This window comes from Parambassis ranga, chromosome 21 (assembly GCF_900634625.1).
Source record: "Parambassis ranga chromosome 21, fParRan2.1, whole genome shotgun sequence".
Classification (NCBI taxonomy): Eukaryota; Metazoa; Chordata; class Actinopteri; family Ambassidae; genus Parambassis; species Parambassis ranga.
The window spans coordinates 16,212,080-16,238,126 of NC_041041.1; the positions used below are offsets into that span (position 1 = coordinate 16,212,080).

The following is a 26,047-nucleotide window of genomic DNA, read 5'->3' on the forward strand; positions in this document are numbered from 1 at the left end:
GATAGATACTGTGGTTTATTTAAATTATTTGTTCATTAAAATATAGTTTTATTGTTATTTTATCAAATTTTCTGTTTGTCTGGTTTAAAATAATAAAACAGACAAAATTGTAAAAACACTATGAATTCTACAATTAATATTTTTTAATTAATATGAGCAAAGATCCCAGCCATTTCTAAAGCAATCATTACGACATTCGCTATGTGCTTCCTCATTGGTCCCTTTTATGCACTGCTGTCCTCCTATTGGTCGAACCACCTGCCAATCACTGTTGTATAGTATGTGGTTCCTGTTGTGGAGTCAGCCGGTGTGTCTAGCAGCCTGTGTGGCGTCTCGCCTGGCAGGAAGCGAACTGAGTGAAAATTGAAACATGGAGTCTGAGCACCTGTAAATGTAAGAGCCACACTCACAGCCGAACCATGAAACTCGCCACTGTGGCCTTTTACGGTTTCGCTTTGGGTCTTCTGGCGATTGGCCTGCGAGAGTTGCTAACTGGCTTCGAGGAGAACAGATGCAGTATGACCTATATGTTTGAATACCCAGAGTACCGGGTGAGTACTAAAGCTAATTAATGCACCTAAAGCATAATTAATGTCCATAAATTAAGTAGCAGCGGACTGCATGTGCGGCAGTTTCAGCCAGAGGCTAAATATAACACGGTTCTTTATTTAAACACCGTGAACACACGGGTGACATATATATATAGTCTGTCAGGTGTCTATTTCCTGAAACCTGCTAACGTAACCTGACGTCAGGTGCACGGCTGTGTAGCCAGATTTATTTCCTCAGTGAATTATATAAACTCACACAGCACAGCCTGTCTGGCTGTGGGTGGACTTGCTTGTGAGGATTTGGATCGGGTTAGCAGAAGCCGGGTTATAAAATCATACATTAACTGCTGATCCTTGCACCCTTTCAGCAGGTCACCAGCAGATCAGCTCGGACGTGTGTTAAATACACACTCACTGCAAGCCAGGTGAAGATAGCTCAAGCGCTGTTGTTAGCAGTAGTCGCCTTCCTCTGCTCTTTAGGCTTACTGATGTGCTCATCTGTCCAGAAGTGGAGCACAGCTGGAGGCAGTGCACCGTATGGGCCGCATCAGCTTTAGCCTCATTTGTTATGAGGAGAACAACAGAAGGAGTACTGTTCATATGGGGGGAAGTGGGTTAATGGATGGCTTGAATCTGGGCTGGAAAAGAAATGGTGCTTTGATAAGCAACCAGGCAAATATTTAATGATGTGAAACTAATGTTGATTAGAGCCCTGACATTTTAATATTGGCCAATGTCAGCCTGTCACACATGGCAGACATATCTCAGTATCAGTGTACATGTTGCCCATTCAGAATACTTTATTTTTACAGAACATAAAGTATAAAAAAGGTGCTTGAAGTTAGTATAGAAATAGTATCATCACATAGTTTAAAGTGCTTCTTCTTCATTGTTTGCAGTGCTTTCAGCATGTCTACGGTGCATGTAGCAGCTGAGCAGATGTTTGTATCCAAAATCCAGTATCCGGACCCTAATCTGTAGAGTAGATGTACAGATGTGTAGTTCCTTTAGTTTGGTATATGTGTAGTATTTCCAATGTTATTGCCCTGTCCCCTCCTAATTCATGTCTGAACGGGTGCATGTTGGGTTTCACAGCGTGTGGCCCTGCCTCGTCGTGTGGCCAGACTGTACCCAGCATATGGGCTCTACCTGTACGGAGAGGGTCTGTACGCCCAGGAGACCCGGGCACTTAAACTCACCGGCGCTCCGGTACTTTTCCTCCCTGGAAATGCAGGAAGTTATAAACAAGGTAAGAATTATGGCTTGAGTGACATTGGTCACAAAGTAAAAGTCAGTTTTGGCATTTAAATTAGCATCCTGCAAAGGCAGAAAACAGGAGAAGTGATGGGCAGCAAAGGAAGTCAGATGCACAACGATGTGTCTAAGGTTTTCTGAGCACAGCCTGTGCTTTGTGTTGATTAGTGTCTACCTGACTGGCAGCAAAATGTCATTGTCCTTCACATATTGGAACACAGGCTTTTAGTCTTTTGCTGCTCGACCTTTTTCTTACCAAAGGTCTCCTCAGTGTTTGTGGGGTGTATTCATCTTAGAAGGTATCTTATGTTATTTTGAGGACAGCAACACCTTCTTTCCACATAACATTTTGAGACTGAGGGACCAAAATTCTTTCTACAAAGCCCAAAAAAATGAACCTGGATAAAGGGTTGTGGGCCCACAATAAACAAAAATTCAGGATGTTTTGTTTCAAAGAAGTGACATATATTCTTTAAAAAAAATTGACAATTCCTAACTGACTGGATAAATTGCACAGCTGTTGAATAAAAAGACACAAGCAATGAATAATATATCAATACTTTGGTATATTGTATATTGCTATTGCTGTTGGAGTTTGAAAATCCTGGAACCTGCTGCTGCTCTACGGCTCTTGCGATCAGTTGTGTGTAGGAGGAGAACTCCCACGTTTTAATTCATGTGAAGAGAAACACATTTTGCTGTTACACTGTGGTGTTTGTGATGATGGTCCACATGCTGTCAGCTCCTAAGCATTCTTCTCCTATAATCCCATTCTTCAGACTGATATGTTTTTAAGCAAAGCTGAGTACAAGTGTTGCACTATACAAGATCATATTTGAATTTAATGAGGTCACGTATACACCATAGCTGCTTTGAGCAGAGGAAGAAGCTCAAGACACAATGACTTTAATCAATAATTCATAATAGAAAAACTAATTCATGAATATAATTATATTTATATATGTACCATAGCTCAGCACATGGTGCTGATGCACTGTTCAGCTGTCTTCTTCTCTCTCTGAAGCTCGCTCCCTGGGATCAGTTGCTCTGAGGAAGGCTGAAAACATGGAGGGAGGTCTGCACTTCAATGTGTTCACTGTGGACTTCAATGAAGAGCTGGTGGCCCTGTATGGAGGCAGTTTGCTACGGCAGACACATTTCCTGCATGAGAGCATAAAGGCCATCCTGAGGCTGTACAAGGTCAGGTTTCTAATGTCCTCTGCATGTCCAGATGAACACACGTTGCTAGTGGAGTAATGCCTGTCACCCCCTGTCATGTGCATTTAGCTAATCCTAATAACTTTTACTGGGCTGCTTACTACTATGTCAGCAAACTATTCCAGTGTCCATTCACTGTTCATATGTAAACTGTCAGTGCATCACTCAATATTTAACCCCAGTGTGTGCTACAGAGTAAGTAAGTAAGTAAAAGTGCTGATTAACTGCCTTTCCCAGATATAACTGTGGAAATTTAGGATCAAAAGTATATATGTGCTATAATCAGTTTTTGTCTTCACAGCACTTGAAAACCCCCCCTCAGAGTGTGGTGCTCGTCGGTCACTCCATGGGAGGAGTGGTGGCGCGAGCTCTGTTTACTCTGCCTCGCTTCAACCCTAACCTGGTGAGCCTCATCATCACGCAGGCTTCCCCTCACCTGGCTCCTGTGCTGGCCATGGATCCATACCTGCTAGGTAGGAGCTACTGTCATACCGCTGGTCTTAAATTCTCACCACTTTACTGCATGTATGAACTGATGTAGAACTGATTTTCTTTTTTTTTAAATCTCTGGTATGTGTAGATTTTTACTCCACTGTTAGGCAGAAGTGGGTGAACCAGGCAAATAAGCTCAGGAACGTCACAGTGTTGTCTGTCGGGGGTGGTTACCGTGACTACCAGGTCCGGTCTGGCTTGACATCCCTTCCTTGTCCCCCTGGGGACCCCAATAAGCTGTCACTGGTGGTAAGACATCTTTAAAATGGTGAAGTTGTATTTGACCAGATCATTTGTCCTTTTTTAACCGCAGCACCTAGTCAGAATTTATTTCCTGCTGTGTCTTTCATGCCCATAAATCATAATATATTTTTTTAAGGCAACTGCAGTTCCCAAGACATGGGTGTCCACTGATCATCTGTCCATTGTTTGGTAAAATAAATACTTTGAATTTGGCTTCTGTGTTGATCTTGAACTACATTTAAATGGCATCGAGAAAATTAATGGTTTGTGTTTCAGGTGCAAAGAGCTGGTTCTTGCTACAGTCAGGGCGTTCTTTGACCTCATTGATCCTGAAACCAGACAGGTCAGACTGATAAATGAATTGTTCAACTGAGATTAGTGGATGTAGTAATTAATCAAAATCATAAAAATAATTGTCGCATAGCTAATCTTTGTGTTGTGTTAATAGTTCACAGGAAACCCAGAGAAGAAAATGACGGTACTCAACCATCATTTCATCAGACACCCAGTCAGGATGCTGGGAGAAACTCAAGATACCTCCATCTCCATCTTAGGTTAGACGGGAACCCTGTAATGTGTGGTAGAATTAGTATGATGTTTAGAGCACAGTGCATTCATTGGCTCAAGTTTTGATTGAGAATCATTCACACGTGTCCTGTTTTTCCGTTTTAATAATACCACCCTGCAGATTTTCCTGAAGCCTGGAGTGAAGTTAACACACTACGTCTGGCTTACAGCACACCAAAAGTACCAGCATTATGAATCCACTCGTACATGCATTGAGTCAAAGCTCTGATGCAGCTGTCAATTTGATGTGTTGCTGTGCTGTTTCTGACAGGAAGGACAAGTCAAATACTTCCTGTTTGCCCTGTCAAGTCGAAGGAAAGCCTACAGCCATTTTTACTGCCGGAGCAACAACATGGTGAGGTTTCACAGCATTACTGTGGTTGTCTTCTCTGGTATGAGCTAAAACCTCTGCAATTTTGCTGTGGATCCTATATGTGATGCTACAAAACAGATTAAAAATACAGCAGTGTCTTCAAATTGCAAGTATCCATAGCATCACAAATAATTGTAGTTTGCAAAAGCTAGTTTTTCTAGTTAACTGTGATTTATATTTGTTGTTGTCCAAACAGGAAATGAGCAGTTGGGTGTACGGCTGTGTGCATAAGAATGGCACTTCATGGTTAGAACCACCTTCATCTCAATCACCGTCCTAATTGTCTGCTCTCTGTGATGATCATAATGATGTGTGTGTTTGTTTTTTAATCTCCAGTGTGCATGCAGTGGATTTGTCTATGGGAACTGAGCTTCTGCCACCATACAAGGTAATAATCCTGTGATGAGACATCCAGTCAGACGCCGTATGCTGCTGATTGATGGCTGAACATCTTTTATTCCTCTCAGGTTCTGATTCTGAGTCTCAGTGACTTGTCTTCAATTACTCATCTGGTTGTTTCGGCCTCCAACCTCAATGGCAAACAGGTATAGAATTGAAACTGAATTGCTGTTTTGGCATTAGCACTTCTTCATTTTCTTTTTGAAGAACAGTTTACATGGTGCTCTGTGCCCACTGATGGAAGTGCCCAGATTTATTAGATTTTAGCCATCTTTCTGTGCAGCCGTTTAGGGCACTTTCTATAGATTTTTTTGTCAGTGGAATAAGAAGAATAAGGACCGTAGTATTGCAAATGAAGGATTTTAACCACTGCTGATTTATGATTTGGTTTGTTTCTGGTCTGCAGTTCACTGTGGAGTGTGAGTGGCAGAGACAAGAATCACAGACTCTGTCTGTCCCAGTGCCTCATGTCCTATCCTTTGGTGAGTTACTTACTTTTATTCTGATTCACAAAACCTTTAAGTTAAAAAATAAAAAATGACAACAACAGGTTGCTTTCGGGTAACTGTTATTTTTCCAGGTTTGACTGCCAGCGATGTTACACTCAACTCCTCTGGACTTCTTCATACCATCGAGCTGCAACACTTTCACCAGGTAACTGTATTTATTTGCTGAGATCAGTTTCATTGTTTCTGCGTTGTTACTATATTTTGATCTCCTGTCTGTAGGTGTATCAGGCCTTCAGATTTAATGTGGCGAGCCAGTGCAAAGTACACAAAGGTAGGTTTGTTTTTTGATACACAGATACATGTGCATGCTAACATGTTTGTAGTAATCAGTGATTATCTCTCTGCAGATAGACTGCCCAGTGTGTACAGGTTAAAAGTACCATGGTTTCGAGAAGACTCCTTAACCACAGCCACGTGTGTACAAAAATTATCTGTTCGCTTATGTATGTGTTTAACTATATTCTGCCCACCAATGACAGTGATGTGTTCTGTCTGCCAGTGTACCATCAGTGACTGAGCTCTCAGGGATGCTTCATACAAGTCGTCCAGACAACACTTCAGGTGTTCTCCTTCAGCTCCACACTGCCCCCAACTGCCAGTATAAGGTACCACTCCTGATCTACTGATCTACTATATATAAAAATGAAGGTTTTTCTTTTCTAATCATTCCAAGGCATGTAAAATGACTCATTTGTCATCTAATTCAGGTGTCAGTCAGAACGTCATTACCCAGGGTGCTTGGGCAGGTATAGCAACTTTAAATACCACTTTGTATATGCATTGTTTGTGCTTTGTGAACATTGACTAATTGAGGAAAACCTGGGTCTGATCTGCTCTCATGTATCTGGCAGATCTTGAGGTTCTGTGGTCCCACAGTGCCTGTGTACACAGCTGTAACACTCCTCCTGGCCTGTGGGGGGCAGCTGTCCTCCATCTTGAATTCCAGGAGTGCTGCAGATATGAGCCAGGTGGTGGCCAAAGGCCTGCAGCCTCACAAAGTCAGCATATCTGTTTGCGTTCTGCACTCCTTACTGAGGTAAGCTTTGGGTGTCTGATGTTAACTGTGACACTAGGGCCCAACCAATATTCCAATATCAGCCATTATTCATTATATACATTCTAGATTACATCTTTTTCTGCATGATTCAGAAAAAAAGGTTGGTACGCACCGGCCAAGATGTACATTGATGGGGTTGTATTCCTGATAGGATGATTTTGGCAGACATTTTGGACTGTTTGTAAAGCAGCTTTTAGTTGTGTCGAGCAGCCATTTAACTTTAATTGTAACGCTCTTCTCTCTTCAGTTGCAGCTGGTTTCAAGAGGTCTGGTCTGTTCTTTGCCTCCCACCTATGGATGTACTTCCTCCTACTTCCCCTGACATGACATTTCATGAAGGAGTTACACCGGCGGAAGAATGGCCCCACCTCCTGTCCCCCCTGCTTTATGTCCTGGGGGCAGCTGTGGCCTACTGGGGCTGCACGCTGCTCAGTCTCATTATACGACTGATCTCACTGATGTTAGCTCTTTTCCATAGGTAGGAATGGACAGTTAGATGATTTGAAAGTGTGTTTTGGGGATTCATAATGACTCAAACATTTATATTTTGATCTACAGACCATCCATCTCTAGAGACTGTGGCACCTTGCAACCGCGGACCCAGCTCCTCCTCACTCTGTGTCTGACTGTTTTAGGTGGGACGTGCTGTGGGGCCTTGTCAATCATTGCCTCCTTTCTGTTCCACCTTTATAGGGTGAGTTTGTTGAAATCAAAACATTTTGTGTAACATTCCGTAGGTGAAGCAGGTGTTAGATTTTTATAAGTATATAATATATTCAATTTTGTTCATTCCTTTAATTAAACTATAAAATAAATTAAACAGCTGCATTTTAAGTCATCAGAATGTAGCAGCCACTGTGTAACCATCATGGTGCCTGTATGGTTCTCTCAGGTACTAAGGCTGCAGATGACAGAGAGGTCTTTGAGTCACATGCTGAATCTGGTAAGGTTTTTCAGGCTGAACTATACTGCTTTAATTCCACCCCCAGAATGTGAAAGTCAGTGTGATGCGAGTGCTGTAGCTGTGATGCAGAGTCATTGTCTAACTACACCTCCTCCACTGCCCTTTCAGGCACCTCGGAAGCACACAGAAGTTAAGAATGGTACAATCCTTTCTGAGTCCCACAACAGCTCCAAAGAATATAGTGGCGCCCCCTTGCTGTCTGAGTGTGCTTTGCAGGAGGTGAGGGATGACCTCCAGCTCCATCTCACCCTATCTGCACTGTTCATGCTACCTGTCATGCTCGGTGCACCCTCGTTCCTCCACTGGATCCGCAACCTGAGGTGTGAAGATTTTTGATTATTGATTAATTTCACATTTTGTAAAAGGTATTATAATATACAGTGTATAGACAGTATTGGATTAAATCATTTTTAACGTATTAATACTATTTTTTCTTTCCTTTCACCATATGGGTAATGTTCTGTGATCTAAAATGAATAGCTAAAGTAAACATGCAGATTACTGGTTGGGCTGTGTAACCTTGTGTGCTGTGATCCTCTGCAGGTATTCCACTCAGTTGGATCCTGATCCTTGTTGGCCACACATTGTGCCTCTAATTATTGTCTACATGCTGCTTATTAACTGCAACACTTTGAAACTCAGCCACAGGTAGGATCACACTGTCTCCAAAACACACTTATTGCCTTTTAATCCAAACAAAAGTCATCTTTTTTTTTCTTGGATGTTTTTCAGTAAACTCCTGAGTATGACCACCTGCCTCCCTCTCCCCTTGGCCATCACCATGGCAGTCTTCTCCCCACTTCACCTCTACAGAATCACCTACTTCCTGTTGGCAGGACTCGTCCCCCTGGCCCTATGTTGTCTCCTCTGACGGTATCTGGCTGGTTTTAGTCTCCTTCTCTTAACATAACATGCCTCTGCCCAAGAAACAGCCTGACTTGCTGATGCTGGCTGAGACTGACTTCTCCCAAGAGGACTTGCTGTATGACGCTGCCATGGAGCAGAGCCATAGACATACATAGCCTGGGGAACTGACTGCTCAATGTTGGCACCAAATGTTCCACTGAAATTACACTTAGGTTTTAAAATGAGAGGATGTAATGGCTTTGGGACATTTGGTGTGAATATGGCTCTGCTGGATTGACCTGAAACCATGTTTGCCTTACTTTGTATATCTATAGCTCTGCCTTCAGGGAGCGACAACTCCACAACCAGTGAAGCTACTGATATTAGATTTTCTTGACAGGGTGTTAATGTGTTCTGTTTTTTATTTTCTAGTGTCTACAGTGGCATTGTTCACTGTGGTCGCCAAACTCCTACACTGCCTACTGCTTAGCAATGACTTAAAGTAGTAACTGTTACAGCACCACTGCTGAGCAAGTGGCTGTGTCACACATCCATTCCATGAAAGAGATCCAAAGCATCATGTTTACATTCTCTTAATTTGTTTGATGCACAGCAATGGTTGCAAAAATGAAATTTGTACTGGAAAAGGCTTGAGTACATGTGCAGGTTTTATTATGTGTCACATCCAGCTCCACTTAACTATCTATAGGACTGTGGTGTAACTATAATCTGGATGCATCTTTAGTGACATTAGGTTGTATCATGTGACTGATGCAGTGTTAGGTCATTTATACTTCCATGTAGGCAACAGTGACTGTTAAATGCTCGTCCTGTGGCAGACATAACCGGGACACGTTTCCATGGAATGGTACGACTACAGTTATTCCTGTTTTTAGAGCAGTTCTGATTCAGACACTTAAACTTAAGCTCTCTGCTCTCTAAAATACTCAGTCCATTATCTTTGCATGCACTAACGGAAGCAGCAGAAGGTGTCCTTGCCTCCATCAACTTCCTCCAGCTGCTCCATGAGCAGCTATAGTCCCTCCAGTGACACCTGGTTTATGCAACCTGGTAGAGCTCCAACAAGAGGTTTCCAGGGAGCAGGTTCTCAATCCAGCTTGTCTCAACCTTAAAATTAAAAGCTTCCTAAGTGCACATAGGGCAAGATATTGTTTGTTTCTTGGAGGCTTTTAAAGTGAAAACAGTGTTTTAGGTTAACTGATGTAGCTTAACTTTGAATGGACAGAAGAAACAAGAGAGCAGACATTAAAGAATGAATTACACTGTGAATGCAGCTTCTCCTGTGGTGCTGCAGAAGTCAATGCACAAAACATGCTTCACTACAGCACACTTCAATTCATTATATTAGCATTTTGTCCCAATGCTAAAAGAAACAAAGTCACAATACTTACAAACATGACGCTTGTTTTAATGCTTCTGTTCCCATGTTGAAGTTGTTTTACATGAGCACTGCTGTAAACCTCCATGTCACAAGCCTGGTCCAGTCCCTATATGTGCCAATAGGCCGTAATGCAGCAATGTAGTCAGATTAAATGCAAATTGATTATAACATAAATATGCCAAGTAGTCCAATTAACATTAAAAAATCATAAATATTCAGTGATTCTTTTTATGGATGCACAGTCACAAATCACTTGTGGTTTTTAGTCTTTTGATATAAATACAGCAGAGACGGTGTGCTGTTCTGGCTGAAGGTGAGGGTGATGGGAAACCTGATCAGTATTGCAACTAATGATTTGAGTTTCAAACAACAACCTCAAGCTTTAAAGGAATATTTTTATAACACAAGTGGATTTTTGCTGCAGTATTGCAGTCATAAGAGACTCTCATTGTATGTACCTGTGTGTTGGTGAAATGTCTTACAAGTGTAGGTGAATATTTATAACCTGAGGAGTCCACAACCTTTTTTTTCTTTAATATGTTGTAGTTTAAAACTGGTCAAGTCTGCAGAAGATGTGTAACAAATCTTGACAACAACAATGTGACCATTTGAATGTTATTTCTCCATTTAAAAAGAAGCACTTGTGTTTGATATTTTAAAGATAGAAGAAGATAGACAAGGCTGGAGTCAACAAAAACCACAAAAAGACCAAAACCAACAGCATGTTATCTACCCTGTGTAGCCCCTGTGTCTTCAAAAGACATACAGACCCCTCTAACTAACTCTTAACTAAATGTCCCAAAGCATCTTCTGCTTGTGCCCAGGTAAACAATATCAGCCAACTGACCACCGATGTATCTGTGATTGGCTTGATATTGACCAAATATATCAGCAGATCCATTTAACCTGAAGTATAAATAGTCCGCAGATATATTTGGATTAATACACATTTGGTGGTTTCCAACCTCTGGTAGGTGTGTTGTTTTTGGTGTTGGTCTTTTTCTGCGATTTGTTTACCGAAGACTCGTCCTTTAATGCAAGGTGTTTGATGAATAGGTTGTGTTATTTGACATCATGAAGCTGTAAATGGAAAGAATTGCCACAATTGCTTCATCATGTTGTGGTAAAACCTGTGTTAGGTGGTGGTTGTTTGAATATGGTGTGTTATGGTGCCATGTAGGCCTGACATGTTGTTGTATTTGTGGGGTTTTTTGCCATTTTTTTTTATTTTTTTGCCATTTGAAGCCTTTTTTGTGTGTGTGTGTCTTATTAGTGTTGGTCTCACCCTGCTTCCCGTCAGCGAAGCAGCTGTTGTGCCTTTCTGCTTACTTTGTGTTTGTGGCAGTGCATCTGCCTGTCAGTTTGAAACCGATCAGCAACACTGTGCTGCAGGCCCCTACCATGAATGTAAGTGTTCTTCACTGATTCTCACTAAAATCCTCACATGAGTGGTATGATTTTAAAATCAGACTTTAAAATAATGCGATACTGAAGATCAATAGGGACTATTAACACATTCATAAAGTCGACACGCTCTGACACCGCTGTTGTCCCGATGTGAATGGACTTGCACAGAATGTCTCTACGTGTGTTTGAATTTATACAGTTAGACGTGGTGTTCAGCTTTTCTGTGCACTTGTCTGTTTGGTGCAGTTTTAGTGCTTTGGGGTGCACATTGTCTGCCTTGTTGTGAATTAGTGACACACACTACTTTATAGAGCAAATCAGTAGAGATGAGTTCCGTTTTCTATAAATATACTTGTGATTTGTATCGGTGTTCACTGTGATCTTGTCACATGAAAATATTCACATTTACAACTTCAAAAAATAATTTTGAACATTTGGGATCAAAATTGGCTAACATCTTGTGAATGTTATTAAAAATGTGTTATTTATCCTTGTTCAGGTTTGGGTTGAAAGCTTGGATGGAAATAAAGCAGGGTCTCCAACGTGACGAACTGTGATCCTGTTGTAGTGCAGCTGTGGGAAAAGTGTCCATCATGTCGATTCTTAGTGTATGTGTTAAACAGGGCGCCATGGATAAAGGGACGTTCACTGGGCAGAAGAAAATCTCTCTAGATATTCCATTAACCCACAATTTCATATGTACAGTTGCCATGGACGGCCAATAATACAAAGCTATCTGCAGTCCCATCTTTGCTACAGCTGCTCAAATAAATCAGATATAACAGCCGGTCACCAAATGAAGCAAACTCAGAACCAAATTGTTCACTGTGAGACTTGCAGGCCCGTCCCACTTTACAAAGAGAAAACCTCATGGTGTGATTACCGAATAAATTGACTCAACCTGCAGGTATGAAAAACAAACAATTGAGTAAATATGGCTGCTGCACATAAACCTCTGATTAGCCATCTTAGCATTAGTTTCTGCCCAAAACCTGGTCAATGACGCATCATGTGTTCCGCCCCATTACTGTACACATCCTGTTGGCAGCTGCAAAAAAAAAAAGAAAGGGAAAAAAATTCCACATGCCAACCAAACTATATTTTAGGTTCCTTTAAGTATTTTTTACTTCCTTGTTGAATTGATGTTATAATTATTGTCATTAAGTGCAGAAGAATTTCCTTTTACAGTGTTGATTTGGTGAAACAAAGGTAAAACTCATATTAAATGTAACTACTGTCTAAGTGCTTTCGAGTCTGATAGGTTCTCTTATCTTGCTTCTGCATAGAGGGACTTTGAATCCTGCTAGCTGGTCCTGTGTGTGTGTGCAGAGCTGCTAATACAGCAGGTAGTCCGATGTCTAATTTCCTTTGTGTTTTTTAGAGGCTCTACTGTGGAGGAGTATTTAATTCTCAGGTTTATGCAATGTTGTGTCAAAGGTGGTTGCTTTGATGTTTTTATATTTCACATTTTTATCTGATGTCATTGTAAATGGGCAAATTTTGGCACCAATGTTGTTGCAATAAAACCAAGAAAACAACTCTTGTTCTTTTATTCATTATTAGAGTATGATGTCAAAATACAAAAACTTATCAGGTAAAAGAAGTTTTATTCTCTTTAGGGCAGATTCAATGCACTAAATGTGACCAACAATATATTTTTATGTATTTTATGTGATTTAGTTTTATTTAACTATTTATGTGTTCTTATTTAACTATAGCCGCCTGTCCTAGGCCACAAAGCGGTGAACAAAAACTGGTTATCGTGGAAGAAAGAAATATTCAATGAAAATCAAGGATTTTCACAACATAACTAAAAGGTAAGATTATATTAACACACATTACATCAAATAAGTGACAAGAAATACAAGTATGAAGTGATGTTAGTAGTAGCTAGTTTAGAAAAATACTACACCATCACTCCCCAGCCTGCTAAATTTTCCTTTTCAAATCTTTTGTTCACTTTCAATTTTAATAAATTAAACTGCAGCACTAAGTGTAACCAGTGAGGGGCAGTATTTCCTTCTGTATGATCAGATGTGGCTCATCTTCAGTTTGCAGTAAGTCAGCTTGGTGATTGTTTTAACCTCTGTCTCTTTGGTTTGTTGAGGAAAACACGCAAACCTCTGTGCTGCTTTGGAATCACAGAGGAGGAAGAGGTGATGATGAGAGCACTGAGAAAACAGGTGAAGAATGAGAGAGGAAAGTGTAAGGTAAGAGGGTGGAGGGAGAGGAGGAGGAGGAGTGAAAGAGCTTAGTTTTCTCCGTCTCACGTGTTTGTCAATTTTTTTTTTTAAATATTGTGAAATGAGTAATTATGAAGTCATGTTGTTGTGTAATTGAGGCTAAAACATTACAATGACCAGGCAGCGTCTGCAGCGGACAATAAAGAACAATCAGTGTCATAGTATTTGACGTCAGTTGATAAATTAAATTATAGTTGGAAAAGCAGGAATTATTGCTAATACAAAAAAGTTAGTTACACACACTTCATGCAGCTCATCAGCCTCACAATGCATCAACCTCCTTTTGCTGTTTTGGTCACTTTGGGTTTCTTGCTGCAGAGCAGCCACTGGGGGGCTCTGTGTCCCCGGAAGAGACAGGTGTATGTATTTTACATGCAGAGCCTGTCTCTCTGTGTGACTACATTTGAACACATACCTCATTTTACAGTTACACACAAGAACTCTGTTACTAGTCAGATGGTCTTACACATGTTCTTCAGGCTGTGTTCACCTATCTGTGCTATCACTGCTGTGGGAAATATTTATTTTAGAAATGCAATAGCGCAAACAATGCATTACACTGCATTCAACATTTTATCAGAAGAACACAAACAGAAGATTATGGAATGCTTAAAATTACAGCCTGAAACACATAATGTAAATAAGTGACATTTACACTGTAAAATTGTTGAACTAGTTTTTTTAGAGACTTTGTACACATCATGCATCGTTTGGACTTTTTTACAGTAGTAAAACCTCCGGGGAAGAAGTGTTATCCTGGAGGATTATTGTAGCACGCTCCAAAAACAGACAGAAGCTGAAATATTGTTTTGTCACCAGATTAAGTCAGAGTCATCTTGTGACAGCATCTGAAATTAAGATTTTGAATTCCTCCCCCCAAAAAACGCACCACAGATCAGATGAAGACAGCAAAAGGTCAAATAAAAACACCACGCTGTTTCTTTAAATGCCAGAATTAGTCATTGTCGGCTGGTAATGAGTTTCATGTTCAAGCATGCTGCTTGGATTATTAGTTTATATTCAGATTTCCTTTTTTAATTCAGCAGACTAACAGAAAATCATCATCTTCAGGTTGTCAGCCTGTGTTGTAAATGTAAGATGTTTGTCTTTTGTCATTTCTTAAAAGATTTATGAATATACTGGATGTATTCTATATACTGGACACACAGTCTGGCTCAGACCTTATACAGCATGCAAGTATATTAACCTGTAGGGTGTTTCTTCTATTATTAGGAAGTACAGTATGACTGTTACAGCTACAGGCTGGTGTCATGTGGAATTCATGTGATGAATTTCTGTTGAACTTGTATATACGCAGGGATTTTATTTTAAAACCAGCCTGGCCTACTTACAATACTGGAGAGCTACATCTGACAACAAAATGAGGATTGGAAAAATGTGCTCTGGGACCAGAGCGGGCCCTTCACACTATGAGGGGAAGTTACTATAACCACTGGTCACACTGGTTGACTCACATATGTAACTTACTCTTCATTAGTAATGTTTCTTCTAGTCTTAGTATCAAGCTCACCTTTTTACAGACACATGTAACACGGCCCCACTTTCTGTTATTGCAGATTAAAGGGACAGCCACCACTAACTCAAATATACATATGGCTGGGGACCTGCAGTGCTGTTTAATCTCTGTAGAGTTTGGAATATGTCTGCCCTCCCCAATGTGTGAAGAAGATGGCACTCAGTAAATAAGATTGAGAAACTCAATATCAATCTTATGTTTGATTGAAAATAGAGTTAAACAGTTTTGGTGCATTTATCAGTGCACAGTTAGTACAAAAAACCTATATGAAATATATTATATCCTTGTATTATTTATTGTTTTTGCAGTGTAATGTTATTTATTGTCACACTGTGTATTGTTGTGTTGGTAAATCTATTTTGATTATTGATCCTATTGATTAAAATGTTGTTAAAGTTTCCAGGCACATGTTCAGACTTAAATACAGGGCCTGCAGTGCGTTGGTGTAATAGTTCTACAGGTTGACTACACACAGTGCAGCCTCCCTCTCTCCCTCTCTCCCTCTCTCTCTCTCTCTCTCTCTCTCTGTACAGGACGTGTGTTCAGTCACCGCCCACTCTGGCATCTTCCCATATTCATATTCACAGTACAGTGTTATCAACAGTCCAAAACTCCATCTCTGACTCTACGCTCCTCTGAATAACACCCTTCCGCGCCCAGGAGTCAGTCCTCTGCAGACCTCCCAGCATTACGCCATCCTCCGGTAGGCTACGTTTTTTCTTCGGCACTGACAGCAGTTGCATGCCTTGCTCTGCCCAGGCAGATTTTGTGCATCTGCCGGGACTGCTGCGAAGACGTCGGGACTGACTGCAGCGCACTGCGATGCAGAGAGTTAATAAAGACATGATTCCCGTATGAGCTGCAGCAGCAGCAGCCTGTGCGGACAGAGTGCGGGAGGTGCTGGCGGACTTTATGCGCACACCTCTGGCCGCTGCTGCCGAAGAGGAACCGAGGTGCCTCTGCAGCGCCGCAGCTTGTCAGAGGGATATACCATCTCGATACGTGACTCCGAGCCTAAAAGCTGCCCTGGATCTGAATGGGAGGGGTGGTGGGGGGGCCCTAGCGCGGCACCCCGCCCGTCTCGCCTCATTTGGACTGCAGGGATAACGACCTAAACCGTGATATCCCCGCGCAGGAACCAGCGAGCAGGTGTTCGTGGCAGCGCAGTCACCGTTTTGCTCCATCCCGCACCTCTGCGCCAAAGGTAAGCGCTGACAACACAGTGCGCCGTTAGGAGTGCGGGGACCGTGTAGTTGTTCATGGCTTCCAGCAGTGACTGTAATGATGATGATGATGATGCTTAAAGCAGCTGAATGTGTCATTAAAGCACCGCAGCGCCGTCTCCTGCTTTGTGGGTCGTGTTGTGTTTGTGTTGTTGTTCTGCACTGTGGGGGATAAATGATCGATTTTGGCTTCATGCGTGCATCTTGTGAAAGAGATGCATAAAGAGAAAATGACGTAGGGAATTCCCACAGTAATCCAATAGCGCGCGATGACACCTGCACATTCCGCCAGTGCGGTCCCTATATGGCCTGCTGCTTGGTCATGCGCGCAGAGCGGCCGTGCGCGGCCTCGGCAGATTGACTCGAAATGATTAAACTTGGAAACAAACTGTTATGTAACGTGATTTTGCTGACGCGATTTTGCCTTAAGCGGGGGTTACCTTAGCGTCTCTCTCTCTCTCTCTCTTGCTCCGAGATGTTAAAAAGGGTCTTGTGTTTACGTTCACGTGATTGGTTTGCGCCCACCTCAGACTTGTAAAGCCCACTGGCATTTATACAATCAATAATGTGGTGGTCATAATTGGATGTGAGCTGTAGGGCCTGCAGCGTCTTTGCAGAAGTCCCATTTGTGATTTCTCAGGATCATGTTCTACCACTGAGATCTGCTTTCCAGAGGGGTTTGGGGGAAATCTGCACACCTGCCAGCACGCTCAGCTGTGCTCATCAAATGAGTTTGAACGTTTGTTTCACGCAGAACCAATGATGTGTCACTGGTGAATGTGGGAGAGTAATAATGGACCTGTGCACAGAGTCCACAAATGCTAAACCCCTAAATTAAGGGATGTAAAGTCTACATTAAAGGAGCAGGCAAACACACTAACATGATCAAAGTGGAGGTTTATAGGGGACCCTTCAAAGTATGAAGGGAGAAAATGAAATGGGCCTGTTCTGGAGTGTGTGTGTGTGTGTGTGTGTGTGTGTGTGTGTGTGTGTGTGTGTGTGTGTGAAAGACACAAACAAATTGTCACTTGTTATTTTTACAGGTTAGTGGAGGCCAGCTTGTCATAGTGCTTATTGCAATAGGTGTTTTATTTCCACTGCAGGAACAAACCGTGTTTTTGGGTGGTTCCCACCTGTTGTGAGTGATATTGCAGGACTTTCTTTTACTGCTATTTTTAGGACAAAAAATATACCAGCTCATGTGTTTTTGGGCCACGTGAACTGAGGGATGAGACAAGGCTCCCTTCAAGATCGCTGTTACTTCAGTACCATTCTAAATATAACATCATCAACATTGTCTTTTGTTTATGTTTGGGTTTAACTGGAAAGGAGCCACAATGCTGAGTTTAACCACCCGTTTCTTGGTAAACGTGGTAACTTTGGGATTTCTGTCTGAATGTAAAATGATGTTCTGGGGTTTGACCAACATTCGGCTGCACATCATAAATTTGTAATGATGTGCTCTACACAGCAAAAAGTCCAGTGTTGAATTGACTCCCACAGAGTTGATTTCAACACTTTTCCAGGGTTTATATGGCTCCACACTTTCTGGAGTTAAATTAACACTTTCAAAATAGTTAAACATTCAACACTCTGTCAGAGTTAATTCTTTAACTCCAACAGTAGAGTTACATTAACACCTTGAGATTTGACAAATAACACTGGTCAGAGTTAATTTTTACTATTTGTATAGTGTTGATTTCACTCCTGAAATTGGCAATCTATTAACACTGGAACAGTGTTAAAAGTATATATAAATATATAAAATAATAATAATGAATTGAAACAAATATTCTTATAAATAACATTTATTTCTCCCTTTGCAGTCATGTACACAACTGAATTAAAACATTGTGAATGAAGGAATAATATATAAAGATTCATCTAAAACACAGTATGAGCTTTGTATATCAAATGGTTTATAAAACTTAAGCTCAGACATTTTTAATAAGCACCTTTCCTCACTTCGTAATACTCTGAATGCATGATGATATTCATCAAAATTCTCTGTGAATAGCTTGTTTGTTAGAAAAAAAATGTGATCTTCAACCAACAGTACATCAATTATTTGACAAAAGACTGGCATATCTTCTTCTAATGCACTGCATATGGCAAGTCCAGCTCTATATTCTACACCATCGATTTTAACCCAACTCGTTGAGAAAACTTCTGTGGATGACAAGATCATGTGAAACACTTCATTGTTGACTGGTACTTTCTCATCTCTGAGGGAAAAAGATTTTATTGGCCCATACTCAGTTTTTTTGAGAGTGAATGTTTCCCAGTAATATGCAATGGTCATCTGATGCTTCTTAGCAAGTGATTTAGTTATGTTTTTGAAATTTTTAAAAGAGTCTTTAAACACTTTATGTTTGGCTTCAAACCTCATAGACCACATATGTAATAAGGGGCCAATTTTCCTTATACAAGATGGGTAATGGATCATAAAATGATGTTTAGGTATCAAATTTTTGTGTGGATACAACTGTTTAAACAGCTTGTGATGGTCAACAATCAAGTGCTTTAAATATATTGTCATGCCATGAGTGAGGGTAGGTGAAAACACAATGTTCATTATTTGAAGTAACAACAGAAACAAATTCCAGTTTTCGTTTCCTGCAGGAATAATATCTCTAAGCAATAGTGGGATGTTTTTAACAAGACACAGTGTCTGAATAGAGTTCAATCCAATACCATTGCCTGCACTCTCCAAGATAATTTTTGTGGGACGGTTTTTTCGTTCTAAAAATCCATAATCAAAACTATAAATCCTGGAAAGCAAGTCCTGTTCTGAAATAAAGTGCTGAGTGAGATATCCAAAAAGCAATTTGATCTCATACTGAGCCACACCCTCAAGAAGGTCATGCATGATATCAAATGAATAGTTATTACTAACATGGAAATACTTCAATGAATTAAGTGTTGATTTTTTTTTCAAACCATATACTGATTTGAGTTGGGGATTTTTCTCCAGAGACTGGTAATGCATTTCAAACATGTCTTTTTCACGAAGGATCACCTTAGGATCATCTTCACTGAATACTGTTTGAGAATCTATCTTCTCAATCAAACAAAGGCGACAAAAATGATGGCTACTGAATGACTCATTAAAACCAAGAATTGTGTGCATTCCTAGATTATCTCCAGTGATCTGTGAGATTGTACCATATACCTGTACATCAGAAAATGGAAGATTTAGCCCTTGGCTCTCGAGTTTTTTCACATCATTTACTAGTGGCTCCAGTATAGCATCAAAACCATAGTTGTGCAGATCTTGTGTGTGAAAAAGGGATACCAAATGAATGTTCATTAAAACTGAATTAAATTTTGGGGGCAAGTTTCTTATTATAAAATAAAGACAGCCAATTTTGTGAATTCCTCGTTTGGAGCCAAGGGGATTGGCTGTTTCAAAATCATCATAATATAATTGAATTTGTAATGCATGTCTTCTTGTTGAAAACAAAGGGTGGGTTTTAAAATAACTTCCATCAAAAAAGTCAGTGTAAATGTCAGGCTCTGATCGACATTCTTTCTTTAGATAATCACAAATTTCTGGATTTCTGCACATGAACTTCAATGTTTCTAAAATAGGCACATATACAAAAGTATCCCTCACAGATACTTGATCATAAGTACCGGATTTCTGATTTCTCCTGTTGTCATATCTCATGCCCAGTGTTATTTCTACTGGCTCGACAATTCCCCATTTTTGGGTGAAGTATTTATTTCGCTTCCATTCTGTATTCAAATTTGTGAAGGGGTTTTCAAAATGTTCAAATGATTCATTTATCACAGATATGTTAGGGTCAGTTACAGATAAAGCTGAGACAGCGGCATGCTTTGCTTGTGAGCAAAGCTCACTTGTTAGTTCCTCCAAATCTCCAACAATTGAGGACACCAAACTATTAGAAATCCCACTACCCTGTAATTTGGCCACAATCGATGCACACAATCCTTTGGTTAGATCTTTTTTAACCCCTGTATCAATGCCCTCAGAACAAGTACTAGAAGAGCTACATGGATCTGGTGGAATAAACCTGTCCTCCACAGCATTTTCCTGAGTAGAAGTTGCAACTGGCTCACTAGAGCAACACGCACCAGTTGAACTTTGAGCAGTTTGCTGAACATTGCTATGAGTACTGTTAAGGTGCTTACGAAAACCTGCATATGTTAGGAATTGATGCCTACAACCTTGCTGAGAACAAAACAATTTGAACTTGGGTCCAGGATAGTAACTGTGTTCAACCCTTAAATGTACAATCAACTGCTGACTGCAGGGAAACAATTTCTGACATACGAAACAGGTCAGCATTATTTTAGCCTCCTACTCAGAGAGTGAGAGTTCAACTGTCTGGTTAAGCAGTCTAGCTCTCATGTCTCTAACTCTGGGCGACTCCTTCATTTTCCCCACATCAATGTTATACACTGTTGTCTGTAGGAATGTGTAAAAATTCACAAGTGCAACATCATATGACAAATTGAACACAAAATGTGCCTTGAAAAGTTCATCACATGCCCCAAGGGAGCGGTTTGCCTGGCATGGGATGAGGTGTTTATCCATGGTGATGTAGAAGTTGTCAATCTGGTTCTTCTGACGTCCAACAGCGAGGAGATATGGCTGCCGACTCTGCTGGTTGCGGAAATGCTCCTCCAAACTGCAGCATGACTAGGATTGAGATAAGGAAACCCGACATTAGACACAATAATGTGCCGCAACAAGGAAAATAACATTAGACCAAAGAAGTGACTATTCAAACATCTTCTCCATGCAAAAGGAAGAGTGTCTTTAGTTTAATATCATTTTAAAGTTCATCATTTTACCTTATGAAACACTACAAGTCTCTCAGCTGCATCACACGCACTGATTTTTGGAGACTTGGGTCCCCCTGGTGATGGTGGCAAGAGATGTAGCAGCAATAACAGGGAGGCCATGTCTTGGTCATAAGCTTTTAACAAAGAGTCACAAGAATTAACTGAAAATTGTAAATATAATACATTTCAGGTCTGAATGGGAACAAGGACACAGTCATACACATATTGTTCATATTTAAAACAGTAGTTTAACAACTCACTTGTTGCCTCGTCAAAATCACGTCCTATGGGACTTTCTGCTGACTGCACCAAGCGACGCAGCTCTGGTGTAGAAGTCAGCTGTTTAGCCTCTTTTATGACATTTGGCTTGAAGAACACATCCCATTTCTGAAGCAGCCTAGCAGACGTCTCCTCATCAAACAGGAGTGTGAAGTCTTGATCCACCTTTACAAATTATGATTTGACTGTTACTACCAAAATGCTTTCACGTTTTAAGCCATTCTAAGCATCTGACCAAACTTACCAATCCTTTGGTATCCAGGAATCTCGGGAAGGTGGAGAGGATATTATCACTTCTGCCTGGGTCATTAACAAGCTTCTGGCGGTAATGAAAGGTCTCTCTCATCTTCTGGAAAATCAGAGACTTGTCTGTGGTGTGGTTGAGCAAAGATATAGCTTCTTGACAAGCACTACCATCAAGTTGCCTTTCAACATTAACAGTCCTTTGGAAATTTGGGCCTCTTGGAGAAATGTCAGTAGAGGTATTTGGTGACATTGCATATCCTCGACGAATCTTCCTTTGCACTCTTTTCAGACGCCAAGAAATGTATCCTGTGTTGCTTGCAGCATCATAGAAGTGTTCCTGAAATGCAAAAAAACACTGTCATGCACTCATGCAAGAATCACATCAAAGTGTCATGCAAACACTAATGATTATTACATAGCCTTTGTTGGAATATGGATCCCTGAGGGAGGGGAACAGCATCACTATCCCTTTGGCATAATCTTCTCTGACTGCTTTAGTGGGGAGGTGCCTGAGAGGATATATTAAATTAGTAAACTAAGTTTATACAATGGCCATGCAATTATGTGGCACAAATAAAAGATTATAAACACACACATACCCATGATTATCAATCATGTGAGCCACTAGTATGTTGACCATTTGTCTTCTTGTGGCATCTGTTAGGGTTTCTGTTGTTTGGTACTCCTGCAGTACCTCTTCACCACCAGACTTGCTTCTAAGCACATCCTCAATCAACTAACATTAAATTGCAAAACAATGTGATAAATAGCTTTTCTAGAACCAAGAGTTGAAAACCAGGACGTGATAAGAATCAGAATTAGAATGAAGCCTTGTTATCACCTGCTTAGCGGACATTGAACGTAAATCCTCAATTCTCAATTTCTTCCTAGGGACCTCATCCATGATTATAGTTGATCCACTTGAACTGAAGCTCAAGTCAGATGCAGAAGACCTGGAGCAATCAGAGAATTCTAAAAGGAACATAAAAAAAATATGTTACCGTTTTTTTTCTTATAGGGTGTAGAGTGCTTTATCATAGTTAACTTAATATCTCACCATCATTTGAGAAAACTGTCAGCACCACATTGCCTTGTCCAAGAAGGTCACTGAAAATTTCAGCATCAACTTCTGTCCCTGTTGCATCCTTGAATGTAAGTTGTACATCAGGCGGAAGGCAAAATCTCTCAATGACTGCAAATAATCATAAGTTGAACAGAGAATGACTGTTATCCATAACCATATAATCATGACAGACCTAGCTCAGTTTCTCAAAATCAATTCCCTCATACACCCAAATTTGAAAATGAATGATTTAAAAATGTATATTATGTGTATATACAAAAACGTTTATCAGTTTATGCCCATTTATGAAATTTATGAGGCGTGACGAGTAATCAGTCTGCATGACTCGCGGTACAGCTGTCTCCTTCCCTGCGAGCAGCAGGCGTCTGCAGCAGCAGACTCCGCAGGGGCAGACGGGCACCGACAAAATGTACGCGCACCGCTAGCGGGTCTGAGAGGAGGAAGAGATACTGGCACCTGACATACTCTCCTTACCCCTTTCTCCTCTCAGACCACAATTCGATTTTTTTGAAGCCAAACGAAAAAAAAAGAAAAAGAAAAAGTACATACCCTTTTCACTGAATTGTCCAAAGTTGAAGTGTCCTTCAACTTCATTCAGCTTCACATATTTTTTTTCTTCGCAGTACTTGACCTGCACCAGCATTTTACCTTGACTCTAATGTAGTTAACAAAAGACACGTGTTGGTCAAACAGGCTGACACATGTTCGGACCGTTTTTAGCGGTCCCTGTCATGTTCTACAGTTCTTCTGCTAAAAAATAATGTAACCATTAGCTCCAGTCTCAAACATTTTATGGAGTAAAAATATATATAAACCTTTGTTCTTTATCGTCTTGACTTAACATCAATTTGACTAAGCGTCAATTAGCTAGCAAGGCGAGCTAGCTAGCTAGCTAGCTGGCTTGCCTTGCTAGCTTTCACTACTAGCTCACCTGGACAAATTGTCTTTCAGTCAACAAACAAGGCTTACTACACGCTCCACATACATCGCGCTGCACGTACTACAGTTCGCAGCATCAATTTTTACCTATGTTAAAATGTAATTACACTTACCTATTAGAACGGCACCAGAACAGCAAAATGGAGTGGACTTGAGAATTTTGAGAAGAACGGAGAGAGGTACTGGGGCGGAGGCGGAGTTTAATTGTATCTCTGCAGAGTTGAGTTAACACTAATGTGATCAACTCTATCAAATAACTCCACAACTGGACACCATTTAACTCTGAATGTGTTGAAATTACACTTTTGGAGTTAAAATGAACTCCTAAATGTTTAACCCTGAAATTCTAACTCTCCAATTTTTGCTGTGTACAGTCAGTTTTAGTCGCATATTAGATAAGAAATTTTCAGAATACAAAGAACAGCACCATACTGCATGTCTGTCTGTCTGTACAGGGTGTTTGTCTTTTAGAAATCCATGCACACCCACATTTCTATTTCTAGCGAGGTCAGTGTTTTAGGAAGGTTGATATCAATCAGTCTTTGCGTGTAAAAGCCATTTTCGGCTCACCGGGGCTTGTCATAGAGGGATACCTTCAGTGAAGTGACTCATCCCAGTCGTGTACTCCTGGAGCTGTGTGTTTAGAGAAATACCCAGAGTGGGACAGAGCTGCACTCTTTCTGGGAAGTGGGGCCACTCTGTCCTGTGTCCTCTCAGAATGACTCAAAGCTGCATCCCTCAGTAGTAACACTGCAGTTAGCTGTTGTCAGGAGGAGCACTCATCCCCTTCTTATTGGCACTGGTTTTTGTCATTTTATCTTCTCAGTTTGTGTAATTGCAGAGGGCAATGTGTGTGTATGGGTTTCTGGTTTTAGTGTGTAAAACTTCTTTGTGCTGGTTAACTTTATGTGCCAGTGAGGCACATTAAGACCTGAGTGCCAGTGTGTGTGTGTGTGTTATGTGTGTGCCAGCTCCCCAAGGTGCCCATTCTGTCAGGCTGTAAAGTACTGCAGTCACCTCCACAGGGGCACAGAGGGGTCCCTCTGCTGACTCCTGCACACACACACACACACACACACACACACACACACACACAAACACACACACACACACACACACACAGACAGAGAGAGAGAGAGAGAAAACAAGTGAGAGGAGGAGAATCCTTTTACTGACATCATGGCTCGCAACACATAGATAACTAAAAACAACATTTAAAAGTAACAGATTTTTTTTAATTGACCTGTCAGTCAGGGATTGATCTTCTGACTATGTGTTATTAAATGTTGTAATTGTTTAATCTATAAAGGTCAGAAGTATGCTGACACATATCAGGCTGACTGCTACAAACACAGGGGTGTTAATCCTCATAACAGAGAGACATTAAAGAGTGAAATATACGTTCTTTTTGTTGATGAAGCAGAGTATTCCTACATTTTTTGGATGTAAACCTGCCGCAGATACATCTAACTGAGACCAGTGTTAATTTTGTTGACGAATCATTTTCGTCATAGTTTTCGTTAACGACCTCTTTTTGCTGATAAAAACGAGACGATAAATAAATAAAAACTAACGCACGGTGCCAAAAACGAAGACGAAATGGATTGACACTTTCGTCAACGAATAAAAACGAGACGAAATTATTGATGGAGACGAGATCCAATCAGAGCAAATTTTGTTTGTGGAAAGGGAGGGACGAATCAGGAGACGGCGGCAGAGAGCCAATCAGAAGTGCTCTCTCTGTGTAAGGACGTTGCGCCGCGATGCTGGAAGAAGGCGTCCTCATGCATGGTCACACAAAACAGGAGAACAGACACACAGACACGTTTAATTTCAAGACAATCAAGACGGTTTGCAAACCGCGCGGAGCGACTATCAGCGGTAAAAACAATAAACCTGAAGCGACATTTGCAGACGAGTCATCTTAACTTCCGTTCAAAGATACACGTGACAAAATCGATAAATGAAGACACCGCTGCTGATGGTTTTACAGCATGCGACCTGTTTCTAAGTTGTCACTGAAGTGTTTTGCTGTAGTTATGGAGTATTCATGAAGAAGGTCATGACTGAACAGTGTATTCAGGGAGAGCAGCTCACTGTTCACTGCTGCTTTTGTGAAAAGGTAATAGCAATTAAATAAAGAGATGTTTGTTTCAAATAACACAAGTTAAAGCTGTGCCTGTTTTTATTGCACAATCAAACCTTAAATATTTCATGAAAAATATATATCATAGAATTTTAGTCGACTAAATCCACGGCAGATTTAGTCGACTAAAATTATTTGATATTTAGTCGACTAAAACTAGACTAAAACTTTAAAAATGTTGATGACTAAAATGTGACTAAAATCAAATGACATTTTAGTCACAAGACTAAAATAAAAACTAAATCCGAAATTGCTG

The 26,047-nt window shown here is 40.7% G+C and overlaps 3 protein-coding genes across 5 annotated transcripts in view; 2 read left to right on the forward strand and 1 right to left on the reverse strand.

Moving 5' to 3' along the window:
- Positions 1-297: 297 nt before the first annotated feature.
- On the forward strand, positions 298-12,820 carry pgap1 (post-GPI attachment to proteins inositol deacylase 1). Its single transcript, XM_028433810.1, has 26 exons — positions 298-551; positions 1,647-1,800; positions 2,830-3,005; positions 3,325-3,496; positions 3,604-3,764; positions 3,895-3,947; positions 4,035-4,101; positions 4,207-4,312; positions 4,447-4,505; positions 4,597-4,680; positions 4,895-4,944; positions 5,035-5,086; positions 5,166-5,243; positions 5,504-5,579; positions 5,678-5,751; positions 5,826-5,877; positions 5,954-6,020; positions 6,106-6,211; positions 6,314-6,352; positions 6,458-6,642; positions 6,911-7,141; positions 7,222-7,357; positions 7,556-7,606; positions 7,736-7,947; positions 8,171-8,275; positions 8,360-12,820. Exons 1-26 carry the CDS (start codon positions 420-422, stop codon positions 8,496-8,498), a joined length of 2,817 nt encoding a protein of 938 aa, XP_028289611.1. The 5' UTR covers positions 298-419; the 3' UTR covers positions 8,499-12,820.
- Positions 12,821-13,077: 257 nt separating this feature from the next.
- hecw2a (HECT, C2 and WW domain containing E3 ubiquitin protein ligase 2a) overlaps positions 13,078-26,047 on the forward strand; it is a 36,695-nt gene continuing 23,725 nt past the window's right edge. Inside the window, exon 1 of the mRNA XM_028433809.1 lies at positions 13,078-13,099. The gene's annotated coding sequence lies outside the window, so the exon portion shown is untranslated. The remainder of the gene's footprint in view (positions 13,100-26,047) is intronic.
- Positions 18,839-23,994, reverse strand: LOC114453878 (uncharacterized). Of its 3 annotated transcripts, XM_028433812.1 has the most exons (10): positions 23,759-23,994; positions 23,256-23,361; positions 22,680-22,814; positions 22,464-22,594; positions 22,222-22,358; positions 22,038-22,131; positions 21,621-21,959; positions 21,358-21,541; positions 21,107-21,231; positions 18,839-20,951 (listed from the first exon to the last, which is right to left on the reverse strand). In XM_028433812.1, the coding sequence occupies exons 2-10, from the start codon at positions 23,347-23,349 to the stop codon at positions 20,610-20,612; spliced, it is 1,581 nt and encodes a 526-aa protein (XP_028289613.1). In that variant the 5' UTR covers positions 23,350-23,361; positions 23,759-23,994; the 3' UTR covers positions 18,839-20,609. The 3 variants fall into 3 exon arrangements, with proteins under 3 accessions (XP_028289613.1, XP_028289614.1, XP_028289612.1); XM_028433813.1 differs by having other exon boundaries at positions 21,107-21,171; positions 23,256-23,994; XM_028433811.1 differs by having other exon boundaries at positions 23,256-23,994.

Coding starts and splice junctions, on each gene's coding strand:
- pgap1 (XM_028433810.1), top strand. CDS start 420: ATGAAACTCGCCACTGTGGCCTTTTACGGTTTCGCTTTGGGTCTTCTG. Junction 7,142..7,221: donor ATGTTAGCTCTTTTCCATAG/GTAGGAATGGAC, acceptor TTTGATCTACAG/ACCATCCATCTCTAGAGACT. Junction 7,607..7,735: donor TGAGTCACATGCTGAATCTG/GTAAGGTTTTTC, acceptor CTGCCCTTTCAG/GCACCTCGGAAGCACACAGA.
- LOC114453878 (XM_028433812.1), bottom strand. CDS start 23,349: ATGCTGGTGCAGGTCAAGTACTGCGAAGAAAAAAAATATGTGAAGCTG. Junction 22,815..23,255: donor TGGACAATTCAGTGAAAAGG/GTATGTACTTTT, acceptor GATTATTTGCAG/TCATTGAGAGATTTTGCCTT. Junction 22,359..22,463: donor GTTCAATGTCCGCTAAGCAG/GTGATAACAAGG, acceptor ATTTAATGTTAG/TTGATTGAGGATGTGCTTAG.